This window comes from Arvicanthis niloticus, unplaced genomic scaffold (genome assembly GCF_011762505.2).
Source record: "Arvicanthis niloticus isolate mArvNil1 unplaced genomic scaffold, mArvNil1.pat.X pat_scaffold_752_arrow_ctg1, whole genome shotgun sequence".
NCBI classification, from domain to species: Eukaryota; Metazoa; Chordata; class Mammalia; order Rodentia; family Muridae; genus Arvicanthis; species Arvicanthis niloticus.
Genome location: NW_023046353.1, coordinates 42,118 through 57,878, shown reverse-complemented (window position 1 = coordinate 57,878; position 15,761 = coordinate 42,118). Strand labels below are relative to the sequence as shown.

General features: G+C 34.8%; 1 protein-coding gene across 1 annotated transcript; it reads right to left on the bottom strand.

Annotated features, from left to right (window-relative positions):
- Positions 1–12,537: 12,537 nt before the first annotated feature.
- On the bottom strand, positions 12,538–15,553 carry LOC117702396 (olfactory receptor 8B3-like). Its single transcript, XM_034493571.2, has 2 exons — positions 15,232–15,553; positions 12,538–13,962 (listed from the first exon to the last, which is right to left on the bottom strand). Exon 2 carries the CDS (start codon positions 13,944–13,946, stop codon positions 13,014–13,016), a length of 933 nt encoding a protein of 310 aa, XP_034349462.1. The 5' UTR covers positions 13,947–13,962; positions 15,232–15,553; the 3' UTR covers positions 12,538–13,013.
- Positions 15,554–15,761: the final 208 nt, after the last annotated feature.

The window sequence follows — 15,761 nt, the reverse complement described above, 5'->3', positions numbered from 1 at the left end:
AGTACAAATTATATATATAATCAACAGTTTTGATAATTGAAGAGAACATAAATGGGACAGAAATATCCAAGTAGAAAAATATGAGTACTTGAATTCAATTTCACCTAGAATAATTTCACCTTAGTGTGTTTCAGATCATAATGAACTTTAGTCTCTAGAAATTATATGAATATACTCACAGTAGCAGAAAATGATCATTCATATTTTACAGTGAGTTTACGTCAGAAGACAGAAAATTATCTTTTTTCCTATTTCAAGCCATTCTTTTGCTAGATATGTGTGGTGGTTTGATAGGCATGACCCTAATAGAGTTGTGTGTGAATAATCATTATTAGGCCTATAGAGAGTGGTGCTATTAGGAGGTGTGGCGTTGTTGGAGGAAGTGTGACATGAAAGGATGGGCTTTGAGGTTGCCTATGCTTCAGATATGCTCAATGTGGCATATCTCCTGCTACTTGTGAAGCCAAATGTAAATATCTCACCTTCTTCTATAGCACCATATAGCCCACATACAGCCATGTTTCCCACCATAATGATAATGGACTAACCCTCTGTAACTGTAAGCTAGCTCCAATTAAATGGGAGTTACCATGGTCATGGTATCTTTTCAGAGTAATAAAACCATAACTAAAATGAAGTGCTTAATGATAATTTTAATTTTGATGTTAACACAAAATGAACCTTATTAACTGTGTCTCTTTTGGCCGGAAGGCTGCAAACTTGACTTGTATTATTAGTCATGTAAGTATTATGTGTAATTTTATATAAAAATTTAATTTTCATGGATAACTTCTCTTTATAAACTTTGGTTGTTGAATACACCATTAAAGTAACACAATTTACTAGGTGTTATTTATTTTGTTTTACTAATTTTAGATACCTTGCTTTTTTTTTTCCAATAAACAACTTTGATTTATATCTCCTTAGTTTCAAAACAATATCATTTTGACAAACTCAACAAAGTGTGTTTGCTGTGTATTTTTTCTCATTTATTAAAAAATAAAAAAGACATTTATTTTTTAGTACTTTTAGAAAATAGTTACTTAAATTAACATATTAACTGGATATTTATACAGTCCAGCCATTGTTCCCCTCCTAGCACCTCCTCCCATAGTTCCTGATCCCATTCCTCTTCCCCCTCTATCTCTGAGAGCATGCTCCTTCACCACCAGGCCTTCTCATGATTGTGATAAATGATGTTTTGTTGTGTTTTTGGATTGAGTTTGCAAAATTTTTATTGAGTATTTTTTCATCAGTATTCATAAAATTGGTCTGAAGTTCTTTTTCTTTGTTGAGTCTTTGTGTGATTCAGGTTTCAGAGTAATTGTGGCTTCATAGAATGAATTTGGTAAGATTCCTTCTGTTCTATTTTATAGAATAGTTTGCAGAGTGTTGGTATTAGGTGTTTTTAAAAGTCTGGTACTATTCTAGACTAAAGCTATCTGTCCCTGGGCTTTTTTGTTTGGGAGGATTTTATTGACTTCTAATATTTTAGGGGATATGGGACTGTTTAGATAGTTTACTTGCTCTTAATTTAACTTTCCTAAATAGTAGCTGTCTTAAAAGTCAGACACTTCATCTAGAATTTTCAGTTTTGTTAAGTAAAGGTTTTTAAACTAATATTTGATGATTTTTTAAAATTTCCTCAATTTCTCTTATTATTTCTCCCTTTCATTTCTGATTATGTTAATTTGGACATTGCCTCTGTGTCCTTTAGTTAGTTTAGCTAAGGATTTATATATCTTGTTGATTTTCTCAAAGAACAAGCTCCTGGTTTTGCTGATTTTTTGTTTAGTTCTGTTTGGTTCTAACTGGTTGATGTCAGCTCTGAGTTTGATTATTCTCTGCCTTCTACTCCTCTTGGATGTGTTTGCTTCTTTTTGTTCTATGGCTTTCAGCTATGTTGTTAAGTGGCTAGTGTTGGATCTCTCCAGTTTCTTTATGAGTGCACCTAGTGCTATGAGGTTTCTTCTCAGTATTTTTTTCATTGTGAACCATAAGTTTTGGTATGTTGTATCTTCTTTTTCATTGAATTCCCAAATGTCTTTAATTTCTTCCTTTATTTTTTACCTGACTAAATATCATTAAATAAAGAGTTTTTCAGTTTCCATGAGTATGTGGGCTTTCTGTTATTAAGTTGTTACTGATGTCTAGCCTTAGTCCATAGTGATCTGATTGGATGAAAGGTATTATTTCAATCGTCTTGTATCTGTTGAGGCTTGTTTTTGTGATTGATTATATGGTAAATTTTGGAGAAGGTGCCATGAGGTCCTGAGTAGAAAGTGTATTCCTTTGTTTTGGGGTAAAATGTTCTGTAGGTGTCTGTTAAATCCATTTGGTTCATAACTTCTATTAGTTTCAGTGTGTCTCTGTTTAGTTTCTGTTTCCATGATCTGTCCATTGCTGAGAGTAGGTTGTTGAAGTCTCCTTCTATTATTGTGTGAGTTCAATGAGTGTTTTGAGCTTTAGTAAAGTTTATTTTATAAATGTGGGTGCTCTTGCATTTGAGGCATAGATTTTCACATTGAGAATTCATCTTGGTGTATGTCTCCTTTGATGAAAATGAAGTGTCCTTCCTCATCTCCTTTGATATCTTTTGTTTCAAAGTCTATTTTATTCTATATTAGAAGGGCAACCCCAGCTTGTTTCTTGGGACCATTTTCTTGGAAAACTTTTTCCAACCTTTTTCTCTAAAGTAGTGTGTGTCTTTGCCATTGAGATGTGTTTCTTGTATACACTGAAATGTTAAATCCTGCTTGTTTATACAGTCTGTTAGGTTTGGTTTTTATTGAGGAATTGAGTTTGTTGATGTTGAGAGATATTAAAGACAGATGATTGCTAGTTCCTGTATGGACGTATGATTCTCTCCTTTTGTATTTGTTGTGAGTTCATTAATTTCTTCTTTTTTTTTCATGAAGATTCTCTTCTCCTGTTGGAGTTTCCTTCTAGAATCCTATGTAGTGCTGAATTGCTAGATATTGTTTAAATTTGGTTTTGCATGGAATAATTTTGTTTTTCTATCTGTGATTATTGAGAGTTTTGCTGGGTATCATAGCCTTGGTTGGCATTTGTATGCTCTTTGGGTCTACATGATATCTGTACAGGACCTTCTGGCTTTTATAGTCTCTGTTGAGATGTCTGGTATAATTCTGATAGGTCTTCCTTTACATGTTACTTGACTACTTTCCCTTACAACTTTTAATATTCTTTCTTTGTTCTTTACACTTAGTGTTTTGATTATTTCATGGCAGGAGGATTTTCTTTTCTGGTGCAATATATTTAGTGTCCTGTAGGCTTCTTGTACTTTTAATAGACACTTTTTTTTTTTTTTTCCCCATTGTGGAAGTTTTCTTCTGTGATTTGTTGAAGGAGTTTTCTGGCCCTCTGACTTGGGAATTTTCACTCTCTTCTATTCCTATTAAGTTTTGTCTTCTCATTGTGTTCTGGCTCTCCTGGATTTTTGGGTTAACAGTTTATTGTGTTTTGTATTTTTTTTTTGATCCTTGTATCAATATCTTCTATCATATCTTCAATGCTTGAGATTCTTTCTTCTGTCTCTTGTTTCTTCTTTTTTTATATATTCTAATTGAATATTTTCTTTAGTTACATTTCAAAATGTTATCCCATTTCCCAGTTTCCACCCTGAAAACCCCTCTCATACCACCTGCTTCTATGAAAGTGTTCCCTCACCTACCCACCCACCCACACCCAACTCCCACCCTAACATTCCCCTACACTGGGGCATTGACCCTTTACAGGACCAAGAGCTCCTTCTCCCATTGAGGCCTAGCAATTCAATTCTCTGATACATATTGTGGCTAGAGCCATGGGTCGCTCCATGTGTACTCTTTGGTTGGTGGTTAGTCCCTGGGAGTTCTAGAGGGTCTGGTTGGTTGATATTGTTGTTCTTCCTATGGGATTGCAATGGGCACCCTGTGCTCAGTCCAGTGGTTGGCTGTGAGCATCTGCCTCTGTATTGTCAGGCTCTGGCAGAACCTCTCAGGAGACAGATATATTAAGATCCTGTTTGCATGCACTTCTTGGCATCCATAATATTGTCTAGGTTTGGTGACTGTACTGTTGGTGATATTGCATCAGTAGTTCAGTAATGTGGAGAAAAAGAGAATGAGATATATGTGTTAGGCAAAATAATAGTGGCAGTAAGAGTGACTACAATATACTTAAAAGTGTTTTAAAATTTTCAAATACTGATTCATTTGGAACTCATAAGCATTATTCACTGCAGAGAGAGAGAGAGAGAGAGAGAGAGAGAGAGAGAGAGAGAGAGAGAGAGAGAGAGAGAGAGAGAGAAACTATCTGGACATTTGAAAACAGTCAAAAACACAGCCGGGTGTGTGTCTTTGTCTCTTTTTTGCTGCCGGAACAGAGTAATCCATCTAGTATTCACTTTCCTGCTGCATTAGGCAGTACTGAAAGTTTAGGAAACCTGAGAGAGTCTGGGGAAACAGAGATGTCTGGCCTCATCCTTACTTTAGGAATTTACATACGTGGCAATTAATTTACTTCAATAAGAACATGAAATTGGTGGCCTCATAATTTATTATCCCTAGAAGAAACCAAACTTGTTTAGTATTATATTGAAGAGTAAGTTTCTAACAGAATTTGCAGAATACATTCTATGTATTACAACATGCAAACTCAACTTAATCAATAGGGATAAAAACTCTAATATATAAAAATAATAGATATGTTATAAAAATATATGCAGGACCAGAAAAGGATACCTGTAGTGGGTTGGCCTGATGCTGCTTTTATTTTAATGATAATATTGATTCCTCAAGACCTAGTTGCCTAAGAGATGAGAGAGTCCCCACATAGATACAAGTGATGCTATGTGAACTTGCCTTCCCAAGTTATTTCTGATTAGTGAATAAAAATGTCAATAGCTAATAGTTGGGTAGAAGAGACATAGGCGAGGTTTAGGGTTTCCACACTTGGGGGTCAGAGGAGAACCACAAGGAGAAGAAAGAAGGTGAATGGAGGAGGAGCTCTCATGGGTTAGGTAAGTTATAAACTTGGCCCTGAGGGCTGGCCAATTGGAATTAGAGCAGTCCAGATGAAGCACAGTAAGTAATTACTTGGGCTTATTGATAGGAAAAGTAGACTCTAATAGCATAAATATAGATGTCTGCCCTGCTCTTGTGCTTATTAAAACTTAGTGTAAATATAAAGGTTATGTGTATCCTTTGTCCAGAAAATAAATGGTCAAAGGTGGGGTAGAAATCCTGGGTTGAGATTTAAAAATTCTACAAAATATACCAAATTACAAATTAAAAATTTAACATCTAGATATAATTTCTACTTTTATAGTCAAAAATAACTGGCTTAGAATTTGAGATGGTTTTCTAGGCAAGGTATGGTCAGCTGGAATTAGAACAGCACAGAGGGGTCAGACAGTAAGTTTGAGGGATGCTGGTTGTGGTTATTGACAATTTCTTCAATTGTCTTGCCGTATCAGTCATTTAAATTATTTCCACGTTTATGCTATTTTTCTTTCTTCTTTCATATAAAACACAAAAGAAAAATTTTATGCTATATGTTTGTATTGAGTATGGCACTCAAAAGTTACAGTGGAACAGTTTATGGTTTCATTTTTATATATTGTAGATTAAAAGTGGGAATTATTTGCCTATGAGTTAATATGGCACTTTCAGTTGACTAAGAAATGACACAGTTCTGATACATGTATTTGGCATAAATAATGAGGTATCTACTGTATGAACTCTGGATGGGGAAGACTACCAGGAGGTTGGGAAAGCAGCAGGTTGTGTGTGGTGCATGTGATGTCAGTATTCTTTTGGCACATTTGTAAATTTCTAAAATTTCATTTATTATCTTCAACACTTAGGTGTTTGCGTGTGTGTGTGTGCTTGTCAGGACATATATAATGTGTGAGTGTTCATGTGGACGTCAAAAGACAACATTGTGGAGTTGGCTTTCTCCTCAACTTTTAAATAGGCTGCACGAATTGAACTCCATATGCCTCTGGTGTGGTTCCCACCTGAACAATCAGACTGGCCCCATGTTTGTAATGTTTATAACACATTTGCTAAAATATATTTAATGCATTTGCAAAATTCATAGATTTCACAGTACAGAGTTACATATATCCATGAGTTGTGGCAATGTTGTCATATTATATTATAAATTATTTTTATCACCTAAAGCCTCATAAGCACATTTGGTTAAGTGACACCCTCTTTCCCATATGTCACAAAGATACTGAGCTTCTTCATCTCTATGAAATTGTTTCTGACATTTCCTATCCATGTTACCCCATAATGAAATGACCCTCTTTGGTTGCATTCTCTTGGCATGCTTCGGGGCATTTGAAGCAATGAAATATCTCAGAACTGCAGGCTTCTCTAATACAGAAAAATTATCTATTCCATGGCTCAGTTCCACTCTTCCTATCTATGTGTCACTGGATGGATACTTTAAATGTTGGATGGCTTTAAATGTTCAAATAGAAGCACTTCTGCAGTGCTTCTATTCATATCATACACTTACAAATCACACACAGGTTTCCTTGTACATGAACATTCTCAGTTTTGGGGATTTTTGTTTTGTAATTGAGCTATGGGTTAAGTTAAACAATTTTTCTTATAAGCTCTGTGAAATTGTCATTAAGCTCCAAATGCTTATAAGCTCTGTAGCAGAGAAGAACTCTCTTCTTTCTGAATTTTTGTTACAGTGTTATATGTTGGTTACAATGGCATGTGACCATTAGGTTACTAACTGTACCTCCTTTATTATTTCACCAGTCTTGCCAAGTCTGTTTCTGGATGAAGCGCATGCCATGAGATTCACTGTAGCCATCTCTAGAGGTAAATCTTTAAATGCCTCTTGAAGCTCCAACAGGGTGCCCAGAGCAACTCTGCACATGCCCAAGAGCTCTGGATTCATGAACGAAAGACAAACACATGCAGCGTTATTTTTAATATCCCATAACTAGTTCAATGGCTCGGCCAATCCTGAACCTCCACATGGCTAACACACTCCCCATCCAGTATTCCTGTGTTAATATTTGCTAAATCTATTTTACATCTCTGCTACCCCAGATCCAATCGGGAGAGTGTCCCCTGGGTCTGCTTCCCTAACCCTTAGATGTCCATGAGCTCTTAAGTCTGATTTGTCTGCTTTCCAATCTTGACAATTCTGCTCTTTTCTCTTCCCTTCATCCCTTGTCCAGGAAATCCAAAAGTCCTGCCTCCATCTCCTTGACCAACCATTGGCTGTTAGTAACTTATTGATTAATCAAAAACCAACTGGGGACCCTCAGAGTCTGGACACACAGACTCCCATGTGATTTTGGGAGCCTTATTAAGACAAAGCATTTGAATCAATCCTTAACACAGTATCTCTAGACAGATTTAAATGCCCCAATCCTTTTTTGTGGATCTGGAACACTCCTATTTTCAGGGGAGAGTTACTCATCTTCTGTAGGAAATATTTTTGGTTAGCATGATTTGATAGTTTCAATATTTTGTGTATTTAGCCTTTTAAAATTAGCTCTATTGACAAACGTTTCTGAATGTGATTTCTGAAATAAATTATCTTCATAAAATGAGTATATCCAAGACATAGTTTCTGATTCCTACTGGTAGGGAAATCTGTACTGGGGAAATGGAAACACGAGGAACAGCTTCTCCTCACAAGGAAGTGGCACCTGTGAAACTTACAAAGTTCAGTGTGACCACATACATTTCCACAGTCCCACACACTCTGCAGCATTATCCAGTTTTGGAGTTTATTCTGATAACCGTTCTGTACCACTCTTCCCTGTTTCAAAGCATGAATGAATTATTTGAAAACCAAATTTTAGAATCCCATATTCAGAAAGTTGCCTTCACTCTTCTGAGACAGGGTTTCACTGTGTAGCCCTGCCTGCCTGGTAATGCTGTGTATGTAGACCAGGCTGATAGAAAACCTGCAATGATCTACTGTCTCCGCATCTTGAGTGCTAGGATTAAAGTTGTCTGCTCCACCACATCTGGATTTTATTTTTGCTTGTTTCCTTTAGAATCTTGGGGATTTTTGGTTGTTTTGTTTTTGTTTTGCTGCATTAGCTTACAACTGCATTTGTAAAAACATTAAATCTGCAACAATTTTCTCATTGAAGAGAAGTAACACGTATCCACTAAAACTGAATAGCCATTCTGAAAAAAAAAATCATGTTTTATATTCAGGGACTAAACTCTAATAAATTAGAGTTCTAATAAATTAGAAATCTAATAAATACTCAAACGTTTATAATACTCAAGCATTAGTGTTGAAGCTGCTCATTCTGCAACTATCACATCAGTTATCTCTCTTAACAGGCATAGGGAAGTGCTGGCTTTGTTATCAGCTTGCTTCAAATATGAGATAAGACTAACGGCTCCTTCATATAGTTTGTATTTTTGTGATGAGATCTGGATTAATTGACTCTTCTTGTTAGTTATAAGTCTGATACAAACACAGCAAATGAAGGCAGTAGAGACAATATTTCTGCAGGTTGGGCCTAGAGATTGGAAATGGCTTGGGTAGAATGAAGTCAGGTAGGCAGAGGCAACAGGGTTAGTGTATATGATGAACCTACATCCAAACCTAGAGGTGGAAGTAGATCTGGCTAAATGGAAAGGTTGGATCTAGTGTGGAATGTGCCTATGGGTTGGGAGAAAGGTAGTGAGGATCATGGGAGAATACTAGAGGTTGGCTGTGGCACAACTTGGGTTGGTCAAGACTAGGTTGCGGAACTGGATGTGGGACTCGAGCTAGATATGTAGAGTTGGGGAGCAGGTTTGGATAGGGAGTTAGAGAGACTCACCTGGTCAGACCTTGGTGAATGAAATGGAAGGTAAAGATCAGTAATGAAGTATAATGCAGTTTAGAAGGGACCCGTAAGAAACTTCAAGTAAGAAGGCCCCTGATGAAAGCCTAGAGGTTAGATGTAGTTCAGGCAGAGGTAGCCAGACTAGGATGACCTGTTAGCTGTGGATCCTGGTCTAGATATGGATGGTTGGAGAGAAGTAAGGAATGTGGAGTTTTTATTGTTTTGAAAGTATTGATACTTTCCACACAAGTTAATTAATGAATACAAAGTTATATTCTGTCTTCTGTTACTTTTTGCCTCCTTTTCAGGTCAATGGATCTGGTGCATATTGATCTTCAATACTCAGGTCATTAAAACAAAAACTATGTTGTAGACTACACCTTTCACTCTCTTTCATAAAGTATTGGAACCTGATTTAATCTTAGTGCAGTAAGGCATATCTCAAAAGATTTTACTCAGCAGCCATGCGTTAGAGGCACAAAGTGTGTATGTCCAAGTAATTCCCAGGTGCTTGCACTGTGATGATTACAATTGAAGAAACCCTTGCTTTGACACCACTAAAATATCCCTGAAATAATAAGGATATGCAGTTGGGATTATTAGTTCCAGGTCTACAATCTATGATATTTTCACAATATTAATTCCGCTGATCTGTGAGCATGGGAAGTCTTTCCATCTCCTCATTAAAACTTACGTTTCTTTTTCAATATTTTAAAGTTTGTATTATATGTATTATGTCTATCACTTGCTTAGTTAGTTATCCCAAGATATATAAGGAATTATAGTGAAAGGCTGTGTTTCTCTGGTTTCTTTCTTAGTTTGTCATTTGTATATATGAAAGTTTACTGGTTTTGTATGTGTGTGTGCATCTCTCTCTCTCTCTTTCTCTCTCTCTATCACTCTCTGTGTGTATTAATTTTGTATTATGAAAATGTTTATCATATGTGGAAGTGTCTTTGGGGGGTCATTAGGGACCTCCCATCTATAAAATACTACCTTCAAATAAAAATATTTTGGCTTCTTTTTTCCTATTTGGACTTCCTTATTCTTCTTCAATTATCTTATTGCTATGATTTTAAATACTATATCAAATAGGTATGGAAGAAGTGGATAATTTTGCCTTGATTTTTCTGTATAAATTGCAGTTATTATGTTGAGGTTTGTGCACTGCAATCTATTTTCTCCAGGACTTTTTGTCATGATGAGACACTAGGTTTTGTCAAAGGCCTTTTCTATAATGAGATGATCACATTTCTTTTGTTGTTTTAGTTGTTGTTTTGGTTGCATTTAGTTTATTTGGTTTGTGTGGTTCATTACTTTGATTGATTAATGTATGTTGAAACATCCCTGCATCTTTGGAATGATGTCAATGTGATCATATTGGGTAATTTGTGTGTGTGTGTGTGTGTTCTTGAATTTGGTTTTAGTATATTTTACTGAGGTTATTTTGTATCTATGTTTGTGAAGAATATTGGTATATAAAACTCTTTCTTGTTGAGCCTTTATGATTTTGGTATCATTTTGTGATAAAGTGGATTCATAAAAAGAATTTAGAAATATTCCTTCAATTTCATTTTTGTGAAATAATTTGAGAAGCATTAGTGTAAGTTTTTCTTTAATGTTCTGGAAGAATTCTGTGCTGAATTTGCCTAGTTCTAGGCTTTTTTGTCATGAGATTTTTAACTGCCACTGTTACTTCAGTACAAATTATGGGTCTAAGTTATTTATTTGTTGATAAGATATGGGAAATAAAATAGTCTAGACACTTTTGATGCAGTCAATGTTATAACAACTTTGTGAAAAAATCAGTAGTTCTGTAAATAGGTAGAATTAGAGTTATTATATGATATAGCAATTATACATAAATATATACTAAGGAGTTCAACATAAAAGGAATAATGTTTATAAGACCATCAATCTTAACACTTGAAGCATAAATTAAACCCAAGTATGCATCATTTAATGAATAAAAGAACAAATTATACTATCATATATCAAAATTTTATTCTGGTTTTAAAACAATGAGTATTGAATTACTATTCAGTGTATATGAACTTTGAGAATATATTGCCACACATATTAAGAAAAACCAACCTGTATCATTTAACTTAATGGTTTTCCAAAATTAAAATATAGACAAAAAATAAAATAAAACAATAGTAAGATTATCTTTACCCCAGGTTCACAGTGAATTGGAGAATTTTCTTCAAAACAAAATCTAGAATATTTCTTATTGGAAATGGTGAACTATGAAATTGTGAAATTATGTTTTTAAGTATTCTAAGTGTGCTACTTGTCAGCTTGGAATTTAACCAACAGGGAATAAGCTTTCTTCTTTCCCCACATCTTGGCCAACATTTTTTTGTTTTGATTTGATTTGTTTTGTCAGATGTGGCCAAATTTCATCAAACTGTAGGAATCTGGTCTCTTAAGATGAGTCATTGTCTTCAAAGTCCATTTTTAACATTCACAACAGTTTACTTTCACCATCAGCTTCTAACAGAGGACACCTAGTTAGGGTGGTTCCAATACTAACTCTGAGCAGAGAATCCCAAGTTCCATTAAACAAATTGAGAGTTTCATTAGAAAACCATCTTTGCATCTTTAGGACTGTTATATTTTTAAGGAAGTAGAAGTCAAAGTTTACCCAATAAAGTAGAAATATTCATCTCTGTTAATAGATTTGGCTTCAGTGCCTATGCAGTAAGAATCCAGAAATAGCCATCTACCCTCTAAAACTTAATTAAAGAGCATATATATATATATATATATATATATATATATGTATATATATATATATATACATATATATATGTGTGTGTGTGTGTGTACATGTGCATATAAATATATTGCATGCAATAACAATTGATGAATAAAAAGTACATGAATATGAATTTGAATTTGAAAGAGAGCACAGAGAGGTTTACAGAGAGTTTGTAGGAAGGAAAGGGAAGTGAAAGATGTATTTAAAATACTAGCTCAAAAATAAGGAAACAAGAAGCCATATTAATAGTGAAAGGCAGAATATGGAAATCATCCAGTGAAGCAACTGTGGGAAGATAAATAAAGAGTTTCGGTGACATTTGCTTCCCAAGTCTATTTTCAGGGGAACTTTACTTGAAGGTAAGGTTTAAATAAAAGGCAAGAAGCATGCATAACTAAGCAGTCTGGACAAGGTGTGGTCCTATCCATCATTGTCTCAATTCTAAGTCCTTCCTGTAAAATCACTCTTACAAAGTGATCTGACATGTTGTTAAGATCTGACATGTTGTTAATGACAAGTTTCTCTTTTGTCAGACAGTTGTCCCCAGTGTTTTGACCTTTTCTTATTCCAGTAGGAGATTCCTAGAGAAATAAACATTTATTTGTCTCTATTCTTTCAGTATTCTGATGGTCAAGGAGATTGTCATAGGTACCTGTTTACAATGCATTCAAAAGGTGTCCTGGGGCTCCTAATTCTTCTTTTTGTATGTTTTTGGTATCTTGATAGATACGTTAAGTGTGCATCCTAATAATCTTGCCAAAGGTGAATTATGATTTTAAATTAACTCTCAGTTGGGACTGCATCAATATAATTATATTGTCCTTTTAATTTTCATATTGCCATTCACAGAAGGAACAAAAACAGAAATATTATGATGTACCCCAGACTTGGCTATCTGCTTTTGAAAGAAAATCTAAATGTATTTAGATCAAACTGCTAACTAAATCAACTCAATTGTGTGTTTTTTTTTAACTTTTCAGAGATTGAGCAGAGAATGTATGATAGAGTCTTTACACCTGCAACAGTCATTGCACTAAAAACTCTATGTATCAACTGACAACATTTGAAAATGATATATTTATGCCCAGAGTAGGAAGAAAAAGGCACAGGCATAACATAAGATTCATATTTCATTTCAGGTGGCAGACGTGACTAGTGTACCACAAAGGCATGCTGATAACCAAGGATTACTTTTAAAGATAAATAAAGTATTCTTTATATTATAGGATAACATATAATGATAATTAATAAAGCACATATTATAGATGAAGGACGTGTACACAATATAATTTTCAACTTATGAACACATGACAGAAAGAAATATGACAGAAAGCTGTGCTCAAAAAGACTTTTTTTCTCTACTCAGAATTTCTTTTATCTTTAACTGCAGAAAAGGGTTAAACTGAATTTTGATCAATACATTCTCCTACTCAGGGTTTTTCTCAGGGCAACTTTAACATCTTTGTTTCTGAAGCTATAGATTAAAGGATTCATCATGGGAACCACAATAGTATAAAAGATGGAAGAAATTTTTCCCTCATCCATAGACCCAGCTGTGGAGGGCTGAAGATACATAAATGTGCTTGATCCAAAAAACAGAGAAACAGCAAATATATGAGAACTGCAGGTACTGAAGGCTTTGTATCTGCTCTCAGTGGACCTCACTTGGAATATGTTGTACAGAATGAAGCCATAAGAAATAAGAATGATGGCAGTAGGAACAATAATATCCTTTCCTGCTACAATTAACAGCTCTATTTCATTGACATAAGTGCTGGTGCAGGAGAGCTGCAGTAAAGGGAGGAGGTCACAGAAATAGTGATTGATGCTATTCCCATCACAAAAGGTCAGTCGAAGCATGCAAACAGTGTGGATCATGGCGCCCAAAAGTCCCATCAAATATGAACCAAGCATAAGATAGGAGTACACCTTAGGGGACATAGCAATGGTATACAAGAGTGGATTACAGATAGCCACATAGCGATCATAGGCCATTGATGTTAATACATAATATTCAGATATGGCAAAGAAGCAAAAGAAGTAGAGTTGAGTCATGCACCCCATATAAGAGATAACATTCTTCTTTAGTATGAAGTTCATCAGCATTTTGGGTGTAATCACTGAAGAATAACAGAGATCTATGAGGGACAAGTTAAAGAGAAAAAAGTACATGGGAGTGTGAAGCTGAGAGTTCAGGGCAATTAGGATGATCAAGGCCAAATTTCCTAATGTGGTTACCATATATATTATTAGAAAAAGTAAGAAGAGGGGTATTTGGAGTTCAGGCTCCTCTGTTATCCCCAAGAGAATGAACTCCAACACCAAAGAGCCATTGGCCACAACCATTCTTCCCTAGTAAAATCTGGAAAGACAAAAATATGCAAACTTACAAGAGAAAACAACTGACAAAAATCTATGATAATCTTGAGAAATGTACTGATAATATACTAACCCACTTGAAAATACTCTACCCACTTTTGATGTTACCATAATGTAAACTGGTATTCTTTCCCCACTAAATATAGTAAATATCATGCCTACCTCTAACTTTAGCACTTGGAAGGCATATGCAGAAAGACTTCCAAAAGTATAAGATCAGCCTGGTCTACAGAGCTATGAAATGATAACTCCTCTTCACACACACACACACACACACACACACACTCACTCACAGAGTATCACAAGTAGCCTATACAACTGAGTTATGTACTGTCATTTTAACATGACAGCTAGAACAATCAAGAGAAAATAGTAAAATGAAATGGAATAATACAGAATTATTCATTTCTCTTTTCATCCTTTGTTTACTATCCATTTCAGATATAGAGGGAAGGTTCAGGAAACTAGTACCAACCTCAGGTTTCACTCTGTGCAGTGGAAATCATGAGCATTGTTTCCATACAAAAGAACCAGAATCTGAGACTAGTTAAGGTACTCAGGAAAACTCATGATCTAAAAGAATTTTAAGTATGTCATGAAGAAGTAGGTTACTAAGTAAAACATTACAATTTAAAGTTCTACTGGCTTTCTGGATAGTGCCAATTCACCTTTTTTTAGACATTCTTCTTTGAATTTCACTTAAATCATAAGATTGCACTAAAGAGAGGAATGGGCATGGCATGGATCCTTGAACTAGTCTCAACTTAACGTTAATGTGCAAAACACAGGGAAACACACTCCAGGGGAAACCCTGAATAATCTTCCCTCTATGTGAAATTTGAAATGGTGATATTCACATGAAAAGAAAGAAGAATGTTGGTTGCTAGAACTAGTAGAAAATTAAAACAGATGACATTTGGCCAAGTAGAATAATATTCAATTATGCAACAAGAATAGATTCTTGATTTCAAATGTTCGGCAACGATAAACAAACTAACAGTGCTATATTTTATATCTAAGTTTGCTTTAAAAATGCTTTATTTTTATACACATCCATAAAACCACACAAATGTTTATGAAAGGCTTATATGAATTAGCTTCATTTATTCAACAATGCATATCTTGATGAAAACAACAAGAATTGTGTGACAGATATACTACTTTGCATATTAGTAGTAACTCAACAAAATTATATATATTATATGTATATATATGTATTAAAATACTAGTGTGAATAGATTTTAAAACTTACCTTACTTAGCAAAGAAAAATGTATGACCTCACTGTCATTATTACTTACTCATCTTAGAAATTCAATAGCAGGTTCTGAATCTTGGCCTTAATTCTATGCAAATTCTGAGCAAAGTTATTTTCATGCCTTTTCCTATACCTTTCTAAATTATTGCCCATTGGTTGTAATATCACTCCTTAATCCAGTAAAATATGAGAAAAACAAGCCAATTTTCTTTAATCATATTGCCACTTAAAACTCCAGTTTCATATGGGTTTAATTTCCTAATGCAATCAGAATATGCCAGAAGCTTTTTTTTTTGAGACTTCAAAGAGACTGAAGATAGCTATAAAAAGACACTGACATGACTATTTGTATATGCCAGACTATGAAGTATCCTTATTGCCTCAGAGATTCAATCAGTGCTTGCCCTGGCCATTTGGGATTGCACATCCTCAGTGCTTGAGCCAAAACTAAACTCTGATTTTCTAATTACCTTCTTCAGAGATGGCCATCATTTGTTTCTTAGAGTTTTCTACAGTTCCAATTCT

Bases quoted from the DNA above. Each gene is read 5' to 3' on its own strand.
- LOC117702396 (XM_034493571.2), bottom strand. From the start codon at position 13,946: ATGGTTGTGGCCAATGGCTCTTTGGTGTTGGAGTTCATTCTCTTGGGG.